The following is a 21,891-nucleotide window of genomic DNA, read 5'->3' on the forward strand; positions in this document are numbered from 1 at the left end:
GGAATAAACTGTATCCTCTCTCTGAAGCACCACATATCCTTTTGCTCCACCCACGGTCTCGGCCACTATTGCTTCTCCACCAGCCTTCTCACCCACTTGTAAAATGCATTGCATCTTTGCTACTTCCTGTCCTTGTAAAAGTGACACATAAGAACAAGAGCAAGAGAAGTGTGCAGAAAGAGAACACCAAGCTTTCCTTTGTCCTTGAGGGCTGGTGGTCTTGAAGAGTTTGGCAAACGCCAGATGCTGAGGGCAGAACACACCTTGCTCTCCTGAACTCCTCAGAGCCTGGCCCTGCAATGATCGAGTCCCAAAATGCTATTCTGGGTGGACACTGCCCCATGTCCAAGAAGAACAGAGGATGATGGCTAGAAAGCCAGGTGGGAGGCCACGGAACCCGGCCTGGGCTGCAGAGGGTGTGACCACGAAGGCAGAGGACTCTAAGCTCCAAGATTCATGAAGTTACAAATAAAGGAAGCCCCAGAGACATCAAAAGGGAAGAAAGGACACAGAACCAGTTGCCAAGTGAGCCTCAGTGCTAAAAGCTATCCCCCACTAACACAGCCATCCTGGAAACTGAAATTCCACAGGCATTTTTGCTGAGATACCAGAGGCCATTGCATCACGCCTGACCGAAGGGCCACCACTTCAGAGCAAATCCTCACAGGGACTGTCTTCCCAGTTTCTCTCACACTTCCTCCTTGTCAGATGCACAAAAGGTTTTTGTGTTTCTCTCAGCTTAATGGCCGGCGGGGAGTTCAGGCGTGTGACTTCACAGTCAGGCTCCAGGATTCCTGCCTACAGCTAACTGCGCACCACCGTCAGGATTCAGTCGGCCCGGCCCCACCGCCCTCCACCGCCCTCCACCACCAACTCCGCAGAAAACTCAGCTCCCCGAGGTTGGAGTCTGGCCCGGGGTCCTGGAACCTGCCCTGGGACAAGCTCAGGTAACAAGTCAGTGACACTGGGGCCCATGAACGCGACCTTTTAGAGGGGCTGCATTCTATCAAGCCCTTGGCCTGGCATTTGGGGGTGCCCTCTCCCAAGGCTACCAGGGTCACGGACACCACAGAGTTGTTCCCTGGAGGGTCGCCACTCCTGGCTGTGTCAGGTGCTCCTCCCTGCCCAGGGCTGGGCACCGGCTGTGGCCCAGGCGCTGCGCATCCTCCGGCAGAGGGCGATCTGCTCCCACCGACTTCCTGCCGCCCGGGCCTTCCCCGAGTGCGCCCCAGTTGGGGACCCCAGAGGGGTTCGATGCTAAGCTGGGGTTGCGGGCGCGCACTGGCGGGAGCCGGGGGCGTTGGCTCTGGCAGGGCGCGGGCGCACCTAGCGTCGGACCGGCCGGGAGAGGCTTCGACGCGCGCGGCGCGGCCTGCCCGGGGGACGCGCCCCCTTAGCCCCGGCGCGCCGCGCGGGCCCCAGGTGCCGAGACAATGCGGCGCGCGGCGGCGGCGCCCGGGAGCGGCTCGAGGGCCCGGGGCGCGCGCCGCGCTGCTTCCCGCAGGCTCCGCTTCCCGGCGGCGAGCGCGCCGATTGGCGCCCGGGCCTCCGCGCGCCCCGCCCCGCGCCCCGCCGGCCGCCGCGCCGCCCCCCTCGCCCGGCCGGACCCGCCCCTCTCCGCGGGAGGCGCTCGGGGCCCGCGGCTGGGTGGCGGGCAGTTCCCGCCGGCTCTGCGCGCCCGCCTCGGGGCTCGCTGGAGAGGACGCGCGCGGCGGCGGCGGTTGCGGGAGGCCAGGGCGCGCGCGCGGGCGGACGGCCGGGCTGAGCTGCGGGCTGCGCGCCGCGCCTGCTCCCGCCGCCGGGCCCCGCGCCGGCTCCCGCGCCCTGCGGCGGCCCCCCGCGCCCGGCACTCCCCTTTGTCCGCGCGCCCAGGCGGCGGCTGCCGGAGCCCTCGGCGGTCGCGGCGGCGGACGAGGAGGAGGAGGAGGAGGAGGAGGAGGAGGAGGAGGAGGAGGCGGAGGAGGCGGCGGCTCCCCCGCGGCCGCGCGTTGCGGCGATGCCGGACCAGATCTCGGTGTCGGAATTCGTGGCCGAGACCCATGAGGACTACAAGGCGCCCACGGCCTCCAGCTTCACCACGCGCACCGCCCAGTGCCGGAACACAGTGGCGGCCATCGAGGAGGTGAGCGGCGGCCTCGGAGGGGCGGCTCCGGCCGCAGGGACCGGCGGCGCCGCGCCCGGATCGGCGCCCGGGTCGGCGCCCCGCGCCACTCCCCGCCACTCCCGCACTCGCGGCTGGGAAAAGTTTCTTCTCCTTCGCTGCGGCCGCGGCCGGGCCAGCCGTGTCCGAGACAGAAGCCCTTTGTTTCGATGCGGGGGGCTCAGAAAAGACGGTCCGGGGCCGCCTCGGGCCTTTGCGGGACCCCCGCCCCTTTTCCCTCTCGGAGTCCCCAGGCGGGGCCTATTCCTTCCGCGCTGCCAACTTTGGGCAGAGAGTCGGGGGGCAGCGGCGACCCGGGGTCTGAGGTCGCCGGTGCAGACCCCCCACGGGTCCCCAGAGAGGCTCCGCGCTGTGTGCCCGGCTCTCCGCAGACCCCCGGGCAGTGAGTCCGTCCCGGGGAGCCTGGCCTGGAGGCCGGGCGCTCCCGCACCGTGCGGATGGTGGTGCGGGTACGGAGCGCCTGGAGCCTGGAGGCCTGCGGTACCGCTCGGGGTTACCTGAGCCTCACCTGCGGGATCCCCGGGCCGCTGCCTTCGCCTACCTAGGAGAGGCCTGGATCTAGGGAAGCGCTGGTGCACCGTCATGCCGCCGAGGGGCTCTGCAGCTCCGGCTGGGACACAGATGCCGCCCGCAGGCCGGCTCGGGGCAGGTCCTCGCTCCAGCCTCACCTTCCTCACCTGTCGGTGTGTGGGTGCACTGCCCTCCCTGTGGCTCCCTGGGGGGAGGGTTGGTCTATTTACCCTGGTGTGTAGTGGCCGGGATCCACAGCTCACTGTTTCTGGGCCCCTTGGCAGGTCGCAGGTTGCATTTTTAAACTTGGGTATGTAGTCTAGGTATTGCAGGGGGGGAACCCCACAAAAGTGCCTGGCTAGAGTTGGGGGGAGGGGCGCCCAGAGCTTTCAGTCCAGGCCAGGACTCACTTACCCCTTCCCCCCCACTGAAACAAAGAATCTGCTATTAAGAATCCCTCGAGAAAAAGATGTAGAATGTTTTCCCTTGGTGGCGAGTTCTCTGTAGACGTGGAAGGTCCGCAGGAGAGGGGCGGAAGACACAGGTCGTGGTTCTGGGCAGCAGCGGACTTGGTTGTTCTCGGCTGACTCGGTGGCCGGCCTCCTCCCCTGGTTTTGGCCAGAAGGAGGCTGTGTGGAGATGAGCTGCTGTCAGCCCAGCTTTCTCTAGAACACCAAACTCTACTTTTATCTGAAAGGCTTCGGGAAATGATGCCTTCCCACGGGGCAGGTGGGACGTGGCCTGGGAGGTGGCTCTGGGAAAAGGCAAAAGAGCCGGCTGTCTTGAGAAGACACCGCTGGGGATGTGGGTGGAGAGGTGGAGAGGGACAGAAGGTTCCAGAAGGGCAGGCAGCCCCGGCCTCAGGGCCTCGGCCTCACGGAGCTGCTTGGTGGGGTGTGTGTGTGAGCCAGGGTCGCTGGCTCCCGCCTGAAGCCGGATAGGGACTGGGAGTGCTGTTAAGATGGGCGCCCCCTCTCTCCAATTAATTTTAGTGTGCAGCGTATAATTCCAAAGCTCTTTTTGTAGGCTGGGCTGGAGATTACCCCCAGAGCTTAGCGACTGAGCAGATTAAAAAGAGACAGGATTTGGCCATGTTGTTAAGTTGCAACCTTGCTGCATGTTGTCATCTAAGTACAAAAATTGGTTCATGCTTTTTTTTTTTAAAAGAATTTATTTATTTGAAACTCAGTCATGGAGAGGGGGAGAGAATGAGAATCTTCCATCCACTGGTTCACTCCCCAAATGGCTGCAGCACCAGGGCTGGACCAGGCTGGAGCCAGGAGCCAGGAGCGTCCCTGGGGTCTCCCACATACCTAGAGGGGCCCAAGTGCTTGGGCCGTCTTCCACTGCTTTCCCAGGCACACTAACAGAGAGCAGGATTGGAAATGGAGCAGCTAGGATGTGAACTACCACCCTACGGGATGCTGTTGCTGCAGGTGGTAGCTTAATGCTGGTGGCATAATGCAGGTGGCACCACAGTGCCAGCCCCTTAGTTGGAGTTCCAGAAATGGAAACATTGAAGTCATTGCAGATTCATCTTACTTTAAGTCCAGTGCACCTGCTGTGATGGTGGTGGTGCGCATACTTGGGCCTAAGTGTGCAAGCTGTTTATCTCTGGGAGGAATCCGTGCAGATTCCCTTCCGTATTGTTCTTTTCCTAGAGTTTTATGTTCAGGTCCATTCCCCCCCCCCCCCCAGAAAAACAGTTGACCTGTGTCTGGTGCTCACAATATTTTGTTTTCAGACGAGGTGACTATCACTCATTTAACCTGTAATAAGTTTAAAATTGTGAAACCCTTGTTTCTGTGTTTACCAACATGACTGGTGGAATTGGTAAACTAATTTTAAACTAATTCACCTCTGTCATTTCTCATGTAGGTCGTTTGTGCTAAGAACTGGCTCGTGCGGTGTGATTTGTTTGCGTGTTGCTGGATGGGCAGCCATGGGGTCCCGCTCCCTGTCCCCTGCCATGTTCCACAGACCTCGCGTGGCGTGGTTAGTCTTTGGGGACAAGGTCAAGTCGTTTGTTCCAGGCTGTGGAGGACTGAAACAGAGTTTGAACTTGGCTCCGCGTGGCTTTCGACTTGGTGGCACCCTTTTCTTCGTCATGCTGAGTGCTTTCAGTTGCTCCATGCTGTTAACCCGAGTTCAAGTTCAGTCTGCATCACCCACTTGCGTGTTCTCATTTTGCTCGGTTTTAAGGTCTGCATAGAGAGAGACACCATGCAGTGTGGCGCGTGGTGCCTCCTGCGTCATGGGCTTAGTCAGGGCCAGCACTTGCCAAGGCATCCCTCAGGGAATGCCCAGTCCTGGGTGGGGACTTGGCGTACGGGAGGGCCTGTGGGTGAGTGGAAAACCCACTCATGGATTAACCCCTGTGGGTTCTTTTTTTTTTTTTAAACCAGTTTGCTGTCTTGGCAGTGAGTCCACCGAGCTGTGTTTTAAAGTTTTGATTCAGTCACTTTCTCCGGGTGAAGTAATTATTTTGCAGTTTTTACAAGCTTTGCCAAGTCTGGAGTCGGCCCCATGTTTTGCAATTGGTGGAAAAAAAGTAAGTCATTGTGGTATAAATCTGAAGAGTGAGCGTTTTTCCTTTCTTTCTTTCTTCTTTTTTTTTGGTGGTGGGAATCTGTGTTGCTGTGTGTGAGCTGTGGGCACTTTGGAATGATCTCACACCAGGGGGGAATCTGGCAGATGTGGGGTGTCTGTGTGTGCAGCGCGACCCTTCTGGCTCACTGACATGCCAGGAGCATGTAGTTTTAAAAATAAATTTGATGTTGACTTACAAGTCTTCCAGTGTAATCTACTTCCTTCCGGGGCCATGGTTCTTGCCTGTTTGTCCTTGCCTCCCTTGGAAATTGCAGTGCGGTCACAGCCCAGGGGCTTGCTGTCCCCAGGCGGCCCCTGCTGGCAGTGGCAGTGGGAACCGGGCGCATTCTGATGCAGACAGGGCCCTTTGTGGCTTGTTGGGGCCGGTGACTCCAGCTCCTGGACTGGGAGCCGTGTCCTGCCTCTGCCACCTGCAAGACACCCCCTCACCCGCTGTGTCTGGCTTTGGAAGCATGGGGCACACGGGGCCACTGTTATGTTTTTTAGGTTTTATTTTATTTTACTTGAAAAAGTCAGAGAAAGAGAGGTCCTCCGCCTGCCGGTTCTCTCCCTCAATGGCCAGTGCTGGGCCGGTCTGAGCCTAGGAGCCAGGAACTTTTTCTGGGTCTCCCACAAGGGTCCAGAAGCCCAAAGCCTTTTGCTTTCTCAGGGAGCTGGATTGGAAGTAGAGCAGCTGGGACTCGAACCAGCATTCTTGTGGGTTGCTGGTGCTGCAGGTGGTGGGTTAGTGTGCTACACACTGGCCCCAGGGTGCTGGAATGTGAAGTGGTGAGATCTGGACAGAAGGAGCGGTAGCACCAGAGAAGACAATCCTCTGGGGACTCGCGTCCTCCAGGGTGACAGTGCTGCTCCTAGGCCTTCGCCCAGGGCTCAGCAACACTGCGTGTCAGGTCATGGGACAAGAAACAGGCAGGAGTGGTTCTCCCCACGCTGGACCTGCGGTCGGCTGGCTCACCTCCAGTGCTTGGGCCATGCAGACGACCCTGTGGGGACTGCAGATGGCGTGCCTGGCAGCAGCACGGTGGTCTCCTGGGAGTTTGTTACATGCACCGATCACGGACGTGTGTCTAGCCTTAATGGTGACGGCCCCTTGACTCACCTCGTGGAGCCTGGTGCGGTTCCTGGCTCTGGCTGCTGAGCCCAGCATCCTGCCTCACACCCTCTGGAGGCCCTGATGGTGGCCCCTGCCACCCGTGTGCAAGACCTGTACTGTCCATCCCACGGGGTCTGTCTCAGCCCAGATGTTTGTGGGTGTTTGTAGAATGAAGCAGTGGCTCAGAGCTGCTGTCTTCCCATCTCCCTGCCTCTGCCTCAAATGGAACAGAAGGCAGAGCCTTGTGACCAGCTGCCTGTGAGTTTTTCCCCTGAGAACTCAGTGGCGGATCCTGGATTCTCCCTTCATCAGTTTGGGTGGGGCCTGGAGGCTTGACTTCTTTTTTTTTAAGATTTGTTTATATTTTTTGTTTGAAAAGCTGATTTTCCTGAGAGAAAAAGTTTCCTCTCCACTGGTTCACTCCCCAAATGGCCATAAGAGCTGGGCTTGTCTGAAGCCAGGAGCTTCTTCTGGGTCTCCCAGGTGAGTACAGAGACCCCAAGCACTTGGGCTCCACTGCTTTCCCAGGCCTGATAAACAGGGAGCTGGATGGGAAATGGAGCAGCCAGGACTAGAACCGGCACCTGTATGGGACACCGGTGCTCACGGGTGGAGGAATAGCATACTATACCACTGTCCCGGCCTGTAGTCTTGGCTTTTGTGGCAGGACCAGATGGCTCAGGGCCTCGTCTTTCTGGGAGGGCATTTGAGTTCTGTTGTGGACTTCATGCTGGGAAGTCCTTGGAGGATTTTGAGCAGGGTGTGCGTAATTCTGACTGCATCTTAGAAACATCATTGTGATTGTTTCCTGGGAAATGGACCAGTGATGCAGAGACCATAGAGGAACCAGCCAGGCGGTAGCTGTGGCAGGAATCCAGGCAAGAGGAGAGGGCTGGCATGGTGGGGTGGGAGGCCCGTGGAGACCCGTGCTGCGGGGGCAGCAGCTGGGACCTGCCTGCGTAGTCCTGCTGCGTGCTGGGGCGGGAGGCGAGCAGCAGAGCTGCTGCCCCAGGATAGGCCTCGGCCCAGCTCGGCCCAGCTCGGCTCGCAGGCCAGTTGAAGGAGGGAACAGTGTGTGCTGCCTGGCGGGCTGGCGGCAGGAGCTGGTGGGGGACCAGTCGCGCTGTGCTGTGGTGCTGATGAGGGCCGGCGTGCTGTCTGGCGGGGCTGGAGGGGCGAGTTGGCCGTTTTCTCGACGAAAGCTTGGCAGGGGTCAGGTGCCTACAGTATGGTCCCTACATCAGCTCCCCAGACGCTGCTCTTGCCTGGCTAAAAAGGGGCTGACATCACCCCATGGCAGGGATGTTCCCCTCTGCTCACCCCCTTTCCACGGTGTCAGGGCTTCCAACTGGGTCGCCCTGGGCCCCTTGTCTCTCACATGGCTTCTGCCTTGCTGTGTCAGGTGGAGCACGCACCCCGGCAGCCAGAGCTCTGGGCTGTGATCCATGATGGTCACCTTCTTTATGGAGGAACTTGTCTGGGTGTGCTCTCCCGGACACCAGTGCCGGGTGTCCGCATGGACAGCAGAACTGGCTTCTTCCCGCAGACCCCCGACCGTCTGGGGCTGTGTCAGTTGTGCTTCGTGCTGTGAATCTTTTTGACACTCTAGAGAAGTCAGTTTCTTTCTGTAAAGATATTCTGATGTGTGGAATAAAATACAGATTTCAGAGGCCAACAGTGAGGTTCAGTTAACAGACCATGAAAGCCTGTGCCGGGGCTAATTCTCCTGTGGTGAGGCATCCTATGTGGGCGCATGTTCAAATCCTGGCTGCTCCACTTCTGATCCGGCTTCTTGCTGGTGGCCTGAGAAAGCAGCAGAAGATGGCTCAGGTCCTTGGGATTCTGCACCCGTGTGGGAGACTGGAAGGAGCACTTGGCTGCCAGCTTTGGGTCAGCTCAGCTCTGGCATAGCAAGCCACCTGGGGAGTGAACCACTGGATGGATGATCTCTTTCTGGTTCTCCTTGTCTCTAAAACTCTGACTTCAAGTAAAAGAAATGAATCTTAAAAAAAAAAAAAGGATGTTAAAGGGAAAGTGAAGGGAGAAAGTGATCTTCCATGCACTGGCTCAGTTCCCAGATAACTGGAGCAGCTTGGGCTGGGCCAGCCTGAAGCCAGGAGCCAGGAATTCTGTCCAGGGCTCCTCAGGGGTGGCGGGGGCCCAAGCACTGGGGCTGTCTTCCCCTGTTGTCACAGGCATGTTAGCAGGGAGCTAGATAGGAGGCGGAGTAGCCGGGACCTGAACCTGCGCTCCGACAGAGCAGGCTGGCATCCCAGGAGACACCATTACCCGCTGCACCCCGTGCCAGGCCATGCTGTACGCTCCTTCACTCAGACCTTCATTCTCAGGCTAGAGCCTGGGTGTTGGAGGTGTGGTGGAGGGAGCAGTACCGTGAGCCAGTGAGCCAGCTCCTCTGACGGTGCAGTGGCGTGAATGTACCGCTTATTAGAGCGAACGCTCCCCCAGTGGGCTGCGCGCACGTTCCTAATTGGGGTAAGTGCTGGATTCTGCTTACACGCTTGGGAAATCTGCCGCTAGTTCATTTTTCCAGTCCTGCTGCATGACACCCCTGACTGAATTCAGAGGAAGAATTCCAGGCGTGACGGTGTTTACTGAGCGACTGGGTGTTCCACAGCTCTGCTTCAGCAGGCTGCCTGCAGCTCCCTCGGTCATCACTGTGACTTGATTCTGAGGGTCTGGCTGAGAGGCACTGTGCCCCAACAGGTGTTGGGATGACAGGGCAGTCAGCACAGGCGTCCAGAAGCGCCGGGGTTTGGTGCAGGTGGGGTCTGGTGTGGGTCAGGCCCCACAGCCGTGCAAGCCTCGGGGTTGGCACAGCGGCCTCTGATGGGGTTCCTGGGCTGCATGAGCTGTGCAGGCAGCCCTGCTGGGGTGCCTTGTCCAGGCTGCCCTGGGAGCCGATGGCAGGGCTCACGGGCGTCTCCTACCCTGCGTAAGAGCACCTGCTTGGGTCAGCACTGTGTCTGGCAAGGTCACTGGTTTGCCAGGAGGTCCTGAGCATGGCTGAGCATGGCACCGGTCCACGTAGGTGGCTTTTGCTTTTGTCTTTTCTTTCCAACGTTTCTCGGGTGCTTGCTGCACACCAGGTGTGTTTTCAGTTCTTGGCACCTTTATTCTTCACCTGCTTAGTTGTTCCAAAAAGAAAAAAAAATCACCTGTAACCCATTTGACCAGGGTTACAGGGCTGCCTCCTTCCCCAACCCCCATCCCTGCACTCCTTGTGGTTTGTGACCCGGGGCTGGAATTCCACCTGGTGCCTTGCTGGCTGAGGTCTCCTGCTTGCCCTGAAGCGTTTCCCCAGCCCTGCCTGGAAAGCTTGTGCTTGGGTGCACAGCAGGTGCTGGCAATGGGCACAGGGCTTAGTGTCGCCCCACAGACTGGACGCTTGAGCTGCAGTGGTTTCCTTACATAAAGGTGCTAGCAGAGCCCCCAGCTCTTCATTTGGTATGACTCGGTGATCGCTAAGCACCTTTGCCAGCTGGAAAAATCTCCCTATTCACATCTGGAACGGCTCTGGGATGAATGACAGGAGGCCAGGCGAGGTCATAGTTCAGAGACAGTATGGCTGCCAGATCTGCAAGTGGAGTTATTAACTTTTGTTTTTAAAGTCTTCTCTTTATTTGGGGCCCAGCGTGATGGCCCAGTGGCTGAATCCTTGCCTTGTACACACTGGGATCCCCATATGGGCACTGGTTTGTGTCCTGGCTGCTCTGTTTCCCTTCTAGCTCCCTGCTTGTGGCCTGGGAAGGCAATAGAGGGTGGGTCAAAGCCTTGGAACGTTTTACCTGTGTGAGAGACCTGGTAGACGCTCCTGGCTTCTGATCAGCCTATCTCCAGCTGCTATTTTTCCAAGAAAAAAAAAAAATCTTTTTTTTTTTTTAAAGGAATTTGTTTTTCTTGGAAAGGCAGATTTACAGAGAGAGGAGCACACACACACACACACACACACACACAGAAATCAACCTTCCATCCCCTGGTTCACTCCCCAGATGGCTGCAACAGCCAGAGCTGAGCAGTCCAAAGCCAGGATTTCTTCCAGGTCTCCCATGCGGTGCCATGACCCCGGCTCTCCTTCCTGTTTTCCCAGGCCATGAGCAGGTAGCTGAATCACAAGTGCAGCAGCTGGGACTTGAACCAGTGCCCATGTGGGATGCCAGCACTTCAGTCCATTTTTCTTTTTTTAAACATTTATGTACTTATTGGAAAGGCAGATATACAGAGAGGAGGAGAGACAGAGAGGAAGATCTTCCGTCCGATGATTCACTCCCCAAGTGAGCGCAACGGCTGATGCTATGCCGATCCGAAGCCAGGATCCAGGAACTTCTTCTGGGATTCCCACATGGGTGCAGGGTCCCAAAGCTTTGGGCTGTCCTCACCTGCCTTCCCAGGCCACAGGCAGGGAGCTGGATGGGAAGTGGAGTCACCGGGACTAGAACTGGCGCCCATATGGGATCCCGGTTCGTTCAAGGTGAGGACTTTAGCCACTAGGCCACGCGCCGGACCCCACTTCAGTCCACTTTAACATGCGGCACAACACCAACCCCTAAAAAATTTTTTTAATTAATTAATTTTATTTGAAAAGCAGAGTTACAAAGCAGGAGGGAGGACAGGAGAGAGAGAGAAAGAAGAAGAAAGAGTTCTTCACTCCGCCACATGGCTGCAGCAGCTGGAGCTTGGCCAGGCCAGAGCAAGGAGCCTGGAAATTCATCCAGCTGTCCCGCAAGGGTGCAGGAACCCAAGCACTTGGGCCACCTGCTGCTTTCCCAGATGAATCAGCAGGGACCTGGATTAGAAGTGCAGGAGCCCCTGGCTAGGCCGCTGCACATGCTGGAACTCACTAAAACCAGGGCTGGGGGTGGGTCTGCTGGGACGTATTGGAGGTGGCCCTGACTAGGCCACGGCACCCGCTGGTGCCTGTGGCAGGCTGCGTTGGGCTAGCCTAGGCTGCTGCTCTTGTTGGTTTGTGTTCGAGATGAGGCTGGGCTGGAGCTGGCCGGGCTGTTGCCTCTGCCAGTTCTGCTTCGGTGTAGGTGACAAGCTGAGCCTTACCCTCTGGCTGGTGCACGTGAGAGTCAGGTGTGAGGTCAACCCAGGCAAGATTTCTTGGGATACTCCCCAGCTAGATTGTTGGACTTAACCCTCCAGCCACAGGGAAAATCACAAGGTGTTGTGGTCTGACCTTGGAGTGCAGGTATCAGGACTGGGCCTCCCCAGGTGCTGATGCCTGTGCAGTGGAGAGCATGCTCAGATGCACACGGGAGACATGACAGCCAGCTCACTGGGCCAGGACGTCAGGTCCTTTGCAGCAATTGTCTGGGTCTGTGGATGCACGCTGTGGTGAACTTGGTCAGCTAAGAGACCAGAACTTTATAAAGAACTGGGGGAGGAGGGGTGGTGGTGAGAAGTGGAGCAGCCAGGACTTGAACCTGCGCCCATATGGAATATTGACACCGTAGGGGGGCCTCCCTGCTCTGCCTTAGCACTGGCGGGAAGAGGGAGCAGGGGAGGGGGAGTGGGGCAACCCTCCCCCGCCCCGGGGCCCTTGGGTGTTTGTATATGGATGTGGCAGGGTGGAGTTGCTGAGTTTGCGCAGCTCTGCTGGACCATCTGGGGACCTGCCAGCATGTTTTTGGCGGGGAGGCTGTACCACCTTCCCTCCGCCGGCAGTGTGAGCGTGCCGCCTCCACCTCTGGCAGTGCTGACCGCTCTGGGTTTGAGCACAGGGATCCTGACAACTGTGAGGGTTTCGCTCTGGCTTTGTCGAGCATTGCCCTCCAGGGTGACTGGTGCTGTGACCGTTGGCTGGGGCCTTCAGGTGCAGAGCTGTTCCTGTCCTCTGCCCATGTTTATGGTGGATTATTTGTGTGTTCACTGTTGGATTTTGAGAGGACTTCATATATTCCTGTACCTGAGTCAATCAGGTATATAATTTGTAAAGATTTTTTTTTAAACATTTTTAGACAGTTTTTTAACTCAATGATTTTCAGAGTCCTGATGTTGAAAATTTTGATGAAGTACAAAATAGCTAATAGCCATTTTCCTCTGATTGTTTGCTTTTGTTATTGTAGCTAAGGAACTGTTGCCTAATATTACAAAGATTTGTGCTAGTTTTTTTTTAGATTTATCTGTACTTATCTGAATTTGAAAGGCAATGTTACAGAGTTCTTGCCTTCACTGGATCACGTCTCAGATGCCCTGGGCCGGGCCGTGCTGGAGCCAGGAACTTCCTCCAGGTCTCCCACCGGGGGCTTCGGCAGGGAGCCGGATCTGAGTCGGGAGCAGCCAGGTTTTGAACTGACATTCATGGGAGGTGGGGGTGGTGACTTACTGGTATGCTGTTGATGGTTTTCTTTCCTCAGGTCTTAGTTTTTGTGCATGATGTGAGCTAGGAAGTCCGACTTCCTTCTGTAGTGTGTGGATGCCACTGTCCCCGTCCTTTGCTCGGCGACGGCTGTTTTCTCCTTCGATGTCTCCCAGCACCATTTTCGAGGGTGAATTGAAGTTTGTTGTGTGGTGTGTTTCTGGACTCTGAATTGTCTTTCACTGGTCTTTTATACCCTCATAGTGGGAACGGAGTGTCTGCTCGCCTGCCACATGAGGTCGGGCCTGGCCGAGACAACTGGAGGTGGGCTCAGAAATTCAGCCAGTCTATCCCAGTTTGTTATTAAGCTGAAAATTAGGCACGTCCTGGGGTGAGATCATAATGTCCAAGCAGAACTGGGCGGGAGCAAGTCCTCCCAGCCCACACCATGGTCTTGGTCACTCTGGACTTAAGGTCAGGTCTGAAATAAACAAGTATGTGAGACCTTCACTGTTGTCCACCCTTATCCAAGATGGTTTTGGTAATCCTGGGTCCCTTGAGCATTCCCACAGGAGTTGTAGGATCCCTTGGTTGATTTCCAGGGGAAGGCCAAGCAAGCATTTTTGTGGGTGATGTGTGGAGTCTGGAGACAGTCCGAGTGTGGACATCTTGACACCCCGTCAACATTTTGTACTAAATTTGAATTCTCCTGTTTCTTTTTTTTCTGCTACTCGAGTCTTTGATGTTTTGATGGCTTTCCATGTGCGGCATTTGATCCTTTTTGATGCTATTGTAAATAGAATTATTTTCTGGATTTCGTTTCTGGACTGTTCATTGCTAGTTTATAGAAATACAATTATTTTTTGTCTTGTCTGTCTGGTGCAGTCAGCTGGGTCTGTTTGTTGGCTCTGAAGTTTTCGTGTGTGCGTGCGAGTGTTCCTTGGGAGTATCTGAAGAGGAGATAACGGCCAGTGCAGACCGTTCCTTTTTTTTTTTTGGTTTTTGACACGCAGGGAGATTTTCATTTCTTGCCTAATTGTTGGATCATTCCTTCGTCTCGAATGCCCAGCGGTTTGTACAGAATAGAGGCTTAGTCATGTAATTCAATGACTGGTTTCAGAATTTGGAAAAATGAGTTCTCACGACAAGTGAGGTACCCTGTCCTCAGTTTGTTGCTTTCCGTTTGGATTCTGGGTACGCGGACACAACGTGAAATTTGCCCGCTTGGGCTTTGGTTATGAAGTCAGTTAGTGGAAATGTCACTTGCTTTGGCAAATGGGTGTAGGGACTTTGCCACCTCTGGGCAGGTGTTTTGGGGTGGTTATTCAGGGGTTGACCTGGCCCAGGGTGTTCTGTGGCTGCGTCTAGATGCCCACTGTCTTCCTTTGCCCTCCCTACCCCCAGGCCCTGGGAGATTGCTGTGTTTGGGAGAGAGAAGGGGGCTACTGAGGGTCCTGGTTTTCCCACGTTGTTAAATTCTCTTGATTGACTTACTTTCTTGGCGGACAAGTTGGAACGAGCTGTGTTTACTGGCTGAGTGACTGAGCCTTTGGGACCTGTGGCTGATGGCCGAGTTGGCAACTCTCCGCTTGCAAACTTCTCATTTGGAAGAACTGATGCCAGCTGAGAGAAGGCTTGGTAGGACGCCTGAGTGGGCGGCTAGCTCTCCGTCCTCAGCGCCACCTGTCCCATGTGCACTCCTGGTGCCACCTTGTCACTGGGAACCAGGATGCTAGGCCGGGCTGCCATCTGAGCTTGGCTGTTTCTCCCCCGCCCCCTGCCTGTCCCTCTCCATGACCTTCACTGCCTTGGTTCATCAGCTTTTGTTTGAAAAGGTGGCTGTCCTACCCGAGGGTCCCCAGAGTGTGGCTCCGGGGATGGCCTGGACAGTTGGCTCCTGGCTTCCCAGGCCCAGATTTGTGGTTCTGTCCTCGGGACGTGGTTTGTGGTCTTATGTAGGCTCGTTGGAGGAATAGAATGTCTGAAGCACACAGCTCCTTGCTGGTCCAAGCAAAGCAAGGGAGGCTGGACTGTTCTTGGGGCAAAATGTGTTAGTCACAGCTGCTGAGGGTGCCTGAGGGCCTGGCTTTATTGACCCTCGTAATTGATGGACTGCCTGGATCCCTCAGCCATCTGTACGTTCAGCAAGGACTGGTGTGGAACGCGCAGGGTCCCTTATATGCCATGATTGACGCTCTGATGCTCTGTTGGACTTGGGATTGAGTGATGAGGTGGCAGCAGCAGCAGAGAGGTGTTCTGGAAATTGCCTGTTTTTCAAAAGGTAGCTGTATTGGCTTGAATATGCGGGCAGCCCCTGGAAGTGCCTTAAAACATGGAGGTGTAAGGGCCGGTGCCATGGTGTAGCATATTAAGCTGCCACCTGTGGTACTTGTATCCCATGCAGGCACCACCAGTTTGGGTCCTGGCTGCTCTACTTATGATCCAGCTCCCTGATAAAAGACCTGAGAAAGCAGTGGAGGATGGCTCAGGTGCTGGGGCCTCTGCACAAGTGTGGGAGACCTTGGAGAAGCTTCTGGCTCCTGACTTTAGTTTGGTCCAGCCCTGGCCATTGCAGCCAGTGGGGAGTGAACCACTGGGTGGAAGATTCTCTGTGTAACTCTGTGTCCTCTCTCTGTAACTCTGACTTTCAAATAAGTAATTGAAAAAGAGAAAGAGAGTATTGAAGTAAAGCAGAAAGAATGTATCCGACGTGCTAGGGCCTTGCCTTCCCCAAGCTCCCGGATGAGGCCACACCATGAGATAGGAGCACTGGGGCCAGCAGGACGAGGAAATGGCGAGAAGACAGGTGTGGCCCGCCTGCCCCGTGGGCACTCCCGCGAGGCTCTGCCAGCCCTGGCAGTTCAGGGCAGTCACGGCCATGAGTCAGACTCAGGTCCTGGGCTCTGGCAGCCAGTACATGTTGCCTTGAGGTGCGTTTCCAGGACAACAGGCGCTGGAGTTCACGGGGTGGAGGTGCCTAGAGTGGGGAGTGTGGGGAGTGCAGGTGACCCATGTCTGGCAGGTGTGCATGCGGCCTCCTGGGGGGCTGGGCCAAGGCAGGTCAGCATGGATAGCCTGCTGGGGTGTATGTGTACACACATGCACACGTGAGGGGGCCTGTCTGCCAGGTGGCTGGGCTGCCTCTGCGGTTTCCTGTGTGACCTCAGAGTACTCTGCCACTTCCTTTCTGGGGTCACAGAGCTTTCAAACTCAGAGGTCCCCCGTTTGTGGTTTCTGAGTCTTCCTGTGGTCCCCCTTCCTGCTGGTGTGTGTGTGTGTGTGTGTGTGTGTGTGTGTGTGTGTGTGTGTGTGTGTGTGTGTGTGTGTGTGTGTGTGTGTGTGTGTTCATGGCTGGGGCCAAGTCCTGCCTCTCTTCAGCTGCTCAGGAAGTGTTGCTGAGCGTCAGGGTTCGGCAGCCCGTCTTGATTTTGTGGTTTCACAGTTGTTCCTTTAAAAGGTTGCTCCGTGTGTGCTGGAAGGTGATACACTTGCTTGGATGGGCGAGGCTCGCTATGTTATCTGCTGAAGTCACTGGAGAAGCAGGGAGATGTTTTAGAACTATTGAGATCCTAACTCACGAAAGCATCCTAAGGAACATCTGATTTCTTGCGTGGAGAATACCTCGTGGGCTGGCATTGCCGTGCAGTGGGTTAGGTTGCCATGCAGCGGGTTAGGCTGCCGCTCGGGATGCCAGCACCACTTTGAGCCCTTGATGTTTCACTCTCATCTACTCCGTGCTGGTGTGCCTGGATGGGCAACGGAAGAGGCCGCAGTGATTGGGGACTTGAGTGGAGCGCATGGCTTCAGCCTGATCCTGGCCTGTGACCCTGGCCTGTCCCTCTGGGCAGTGAACCAGCAGATGGAAGATCTTGCTCGGTCTCCTGTTCGCCTTCCATCACTTGACCGCTGAGATAAGTAAATGTAGAAACGTGTTTCGGCTGTCCATTTCCTTCTGTATAACCTTTCCTGCCGTTCCCTCTCGTCACAGCTGCTTTCGCTGCTAGACTCTTGAAGCAGTTGCTGTTGCATCCATTGTGTGGCCGTTTCTTCCACCTAGCCCTCTGTCCCGGTGTGGAGCCATCATCCATCCTTGAGGCAGACCTGAGATGCTGTGATGCTGGGGGGCGTGGTTCTCCACAGTCCTTCTTAGACAGACAGCCAAGGAGGCCTTGCGAGGGGTGGCTTGGGATTGCCACCTCTCTTCTAGCTCATACAGGGATGGAAGATGCTGGAGGTGTGGAGAGATGCCAGCCACCTTGTTCAGGAGCCAGCCTTTGCCCACCTGCTGCACGGGATTGGCTTACCCTTGTAGGTGTCCATGGGAGGAGCTGGCACAGTGGAGCCAGCAGGTGAGGGCTACGAGAGCTGAACTCCTGGCTGTGGTCCTTTCCGCTGCTTGGTGTGAAGGAGCTATGTGTGGGACCGGCAGGCACCCCCGCTCTGTCCTGCTGTGCCCCAGCAGTCCGTATGTCTTGCCAGCAGCATCCATTCTTGTTTTCTGTTTTGTGAGTCAGGGAGACAGCAAGATCTTTCACTGCGGGACTGTGCCGAGATGGAAGCTGGGGATGACTTCATCCAGCTGCTGCCCAAGTCTGTGTTAACAGGAAGCTGGCATCATAGGGGACCCAGATCTGAAATGCAGATGTTCCCACCTGGGAGGTGGGTGTCTTGACCCGCTAGGGACAGCCCTTACCCTAACTTTGAAGTTAAGGCCTGGGTGGAGGTGTGGTGTTGGTCGGAGGCAGGTGGGGTCACTTAAGTGGACCCTGACATGTAGAGTGGGGTTTCTGGGATTGAATCCCAGGGTTTTCTCCAAGGAACACAAACAGGTGCACTTCCTGCCTTGGGCCGTGTGATGCCCTGTACCACTTGAGGTGGCTACTGGCGCCAAGACTTCCGGAATCACAAGGCCGAGTAAGGCTCTTTTCTTTGTAAAATTAGCTTGCTGTGGGTGTTTTTTGCTCCAGTGATAAGAAATGAATATGCAGGACTATTTTTGGAGTGCTGGGTTGGGCAGGCCGTATGCACAGTAGCGGCCCGACAGAGGCCATGTGGCTTTGTGACGCAGTTGGCAAGAGGTGTCCCTGGGACAGAGCTGGGATGTGGCAGCTCTGGCTCAGCAAGGGGTCTCTGTCACCCAGGACTGCCAAGTAGCTAGGAGCGCTCAGTGCTTGTGACCTAGGGGTGCTATTCTGAGTGCACGGGGCTCCCGCTGTGGTCCAAGTGCCCTGTGTGTGCCGCCTTTAGCAATGACTTGGGAGGATGGAGAATTTAAAGCTTTCTGCACCTTAGGTCAGAGAGGAGTTAATAGCACTGGGTTCTATTAATACTGGTGGTATTAACTGTTCTGGGAGACTTTTTTTTTTTTAATGTTTATTTAGTTTCATCTACTTGAAAGGCAGAGTGGCAGAGAAAGGGGCCGAGGTCATCCACCTACTGGTTTTCCCTTCGCATGCCTGTAGCTGTGGCTGGGCCAGGCTGACCCAGAAGCAGGAACTGCATGTAGGTCTCCCACACAGGTGACGGGGCCCCAGCACTTAGGCCATCCTTCACTGCCTCCCAGGATGCATTACCAAACGAGTAATGAACTGACCCCTTGATACTAGAGCAAAGCATTGCAGGCAGTGGCTTAACCCACTGCACCATAGCACCTACCCCTCTTACACGGTTTTCCTTTTTTTTTTTTTTTAAAAGATTTGTTTGTTTGAAAGTCTGAGTTACAGAGTGAAAGTGAGAGAGAGAGAGAGAGAGAGAGAGAGAGAGAGAGAGAGAGAGAGAGAATCTACACCTCTGGGTCAGCCCTCATGGCTGCCACAGCTAGGGCAGGGCCAGACTGAAGCCAGGAGGAGCCGGGAGCTTCATCCAGCTCTCCACGTTGGTGCAAGGGCCCCGTCCACTGCCTTCCCAGGCCGTCAGCTGGGAGCTGGATGGGAAGTGAAGCAGCCGGGACATGAGCCAGTTCCTGTGTGGGATGCATGTGCTGCCGGCACTGGCTTTATCCATTATGCCTCTATCACCCCCCCTTTTATTTTTTAATTGTTATTTTATTTTGATACTCTTTATGTAGTTGATTAGGGCACAAAAGGTCAAGGGCTACAGGAAAGTGGGTAAGGCCATTGTTTCTTCTCTCTCTCTCTCTCTCTCTCTCTCTCTCTCTCTCTCTCTCTCTCTCTCTCTCGTATCTAGGGTAAGGCGGGGAGACAAAAGGAGAAGCCCCACCCAGCCTCCCACCACCCCAGGGTCCCCGATGTGGGGCATGCTCCGAGGCTCCTGCTCAAGTGGTTTTATGAGTTCAGTTCTGAATTGCTGCCGAACTCGCCGTTCCAAGCACGATGAAATCTCTCCAGAATCCACTGGCTGACACAGTCCACCTTAGGGTCTCCGTTTGCCCAGATTTTCACTGCCAACACAGGGCTGGGGTAGATGATCAATTTGTTCTGTCCTCTGTCCTCTGTCGTGGTACCAGTGTCCTCTGCAGGCTCCGATGCGCTGCCATATCCTCCATGTGCACCTGGTTATGCTGTCCACTGCTCTGTGTGAGCCACTGAGGAGGCCCAGCTTTGACACATGCACTCCATGACCAGACCATGGAACCTGCGCTTCTCTTAATGATTGGGATTCTGAGATCAGCAGTTCAGTTAGAGGGGTCCCTAAAGAAACTTTGTCTGTGTGATCCCAGACCCGATTGTCGCGTGTGATGCCAGTACAGGGTCCGGCACAGTCTGTCGTCCCAGTCGGCTTATGCACATGCTGGTGTCCCCTTCTTAATAACAAGATAGCAGAAGCCAGATTGGAAAATCCAGCTGACATTACAAATGTGGAGGCAAATGAATAATTTAAATGCATTGGGGGTGGCGGATCCTTCACTGTCAGGTTTGAGTACTTGCCGAGTTTTCTTGTGAGGCAGAGTGCGAGGCGTGCGTCTGATGAGGAGGCGAGCTGGAATGAAACATCCTCTGAAGAGACTCCTTATCTTCCTTCCCTGTCACCTGTTGCACCGAGGCTTTCAGCCGCAGGGCAGGGAAAGGCTTCCTGTTGTTGTCAGACTTTGGTCTTTGGGACCCTGGGCGGGGGTTGATGTCAGGCCGTGTTTTTGTTGTGCTGGGCTGGGCGAGTGGTCCCTTTCCCCTCTGTCACGTTGGTGAGAAGTGGTAGTGCCACTGGCACAGGGACGGCAGGACATGTGTGGGCTTGCACCCAGTTGCAGGTTCTTCTTGTGAGTTCCCAGTCTGTGTAGATTGATACATCCCAATGTGTTCAAAGTGGCCCAAGTGGCCACAATCGCCAGAGCTGAGCTGATCTGAAGCCAGGAGCTTCTTCTGGGTCTCCCACAAGGATGCAGGGTCCCAAAGCATTGAGTCGGCCTCTACTGCTTTCCCAGGCCACAGGCAGGGAGCTGGATGGGAAGTAGAGCAGCCAGGACATGAACCAGCATCCTGGCTGTAGCAAGGCGAGGAGGATTTGGCCACTAGGCTATTGCACCGGGTCCTATATGCTGTTATTATTGTTGTTGTTGAAATACAGTTACACAGAGGAAGAGATGCTGGGAGAGATCTTCTGTCCTTTGGTTTCCTCCCCAAATGGCCACACTATCTGAGGCCGATCCACGCTGAAGTCAGGAGCCTGGAACTCCATCCCTGGTCTCCCACGTGGGGGCAGGGGCCCAAGCACTTTTCCAGAAACATTAGCAGGCAGCCGGAGTGGAGGTGGAACAGCCGTGTCTTGAACTGCCCAAATGGGATCCTGGCACTGCAGGTGGAGGTTTAACTTGCTATGCCATGAGCACTGGCCCAATTCTTTTCAAAACTGTGTTCTGATCTCCACGCCCGGGATCATCAAATTCAAGGATGAAGACGCCCTTAAGATTCAGAGGGTTCTGCCCGCAGGGCTGTGGGAATGTGGCACATCCTGCAGGGGACCCCACTTAGTCTGTGTTTCCTCTGATTGTAGGGACATGGGGCATGGAGTATAGGGCCACATCTGCACGCACCCCCTCTGTTGTCACCCTTCCAACTCCCCCATTTGTTGTCCAGCAACCCACATGCTGCTTCTTGGTGCTCTTCGGGAAGCTGGGCCCCTGTGTGGAGGAAGCTGGGACAGTGTGGCCTGTGTGGAAGCAGCTGGCCTGCTGCCGTGGCTGGGAGGGTTGCATAGGAATGCAGGCATCGGGGGTGGTGGTGGTGGGAGACCCACAGGGGCTTGGTAAGGCCCATGGGTGCTTGCACCTTGTGAGGCTTGCGCTGGTGGCCTGCAGTGGCTAACGACAGCCAGCGCCTATGCTGTCCACGTGGTCTAGGGTGGAGATGAGTGTGCAGGGGTGAGGCTGGAGGGGTCAGGGAGGCACAGGCTGCGGGTAGCGTCCAGATTTCTGGGAGGAAAGGAGAGGGATTGCGCTTGCAGACGGCTTTGTCCTTCCTGGAAGGTCGGCCTGGGGAGTCATGGGTTTCCGGGAGGGGACAGTTTCCCAGAGCTGGCAGGCAGATGGACGTGTAAACAACCGATTACCACGTGGTTTAGAAAAATGGGAGCTACAGAGGCTGTTGCTATGACAACAAGAAGTCCATTGTCACCCACAGGAGTGAACAGGGCTCCATGGCTCAGGGGACCAACCCTCCCTGTGCTTTTTGGTGATGGTGACCTTGTCTGAGCTTGGTTGAGCAGGTTCACCAGGGCCTGGGCTATCTTTGATGCCCGTGAATCGAAGCCATGCATTGGCTGCACCAACCCCATGTCCCCGCCCCAGGGCATCCTGTGGAGGCGGGGTGGGGAGGGTCCTGGTGCAGCAGCCTCAGAGGGCGGGGCTGGAGGGAGGACACACCCACATGTCCAGCTGGTGCCTGCACACTTGCAGAGGGACAGAGCATAGGAGCATTTCCTCTTGGGGAACATTTCCAGGGGTGTGATGGGGCACTGGTGCTGGAGCAGGACGCAGGTGTGGAGTAGACCCCTGCTCCTGGCATGGCTCCGGCATGGCTCCGGCCTGGCTCCCGGCTTGGCTCCCGGCTTGGCTAGGCTGCGGCTCCTGGGGCACTTTCCCTGCACCACTTCCTTCCTTTTTCTTCTGCCAGACTGGGCGGCAGGAATTTCCTGTTTCCCCGCCAGCGCAGCGGGAAGGGCTGGGTGTAGCTCTCTCCTGGGAGGGTTTTTGGGGGAGGTGGGATGGGGGTGGAGCATCTCCCACCTTCTCTCTTCCTC

The 21,891-nt window shown here is 56.0% G+C and overlaps 1 protein-coding gene across 9 annotated transcripts in view; it reads left to right on the forward strand.

The window, feature by feature from the left end:
* Window positions 1-1,938: 1,938 nt before the first annotated feature.
* Window positions 1,939-21,891, forward strand: part of ASAP2 (ArfGAP with SH3 domain, ankyrin repeat and PH domain 2) — a 123,851-nt gene continuing 103,898 nt past the window's right edge. For all 9 annotated transcript variants that reach the window (XM_040992790.1, XM_040992797.1, XM_040992791.1 and 6 more), the window contains exon 1: window positions 1,939-2,122. In XM_040992790.1, coding sequence (XP_040848724.1) covers window positions 1,997-2,122 — 126 coding nt within the window. In that variant the 5' untranslated portion in view covers window positions 1,939-1,996. The remainder of the gene's footprint in view (window positions 2,123-21,891) is intronic.

Source organism: Ochotona curzoniae, unplaced genomic scaffold (genome assembly GCF_017591425.1).
Source record: "Ochotona curzoniae isolate NIBS_2020 unplaced genomic scaffold, NIBS_Ocur_1.0 contig_883, whole genome shotgun sequence".
Lineage (NCBI taxonomy): Eukaryota > Metazoa > Chordata > Mammalia > Lagomorpha > Ochotonidae > Ochotona > Ochotona curzoniae.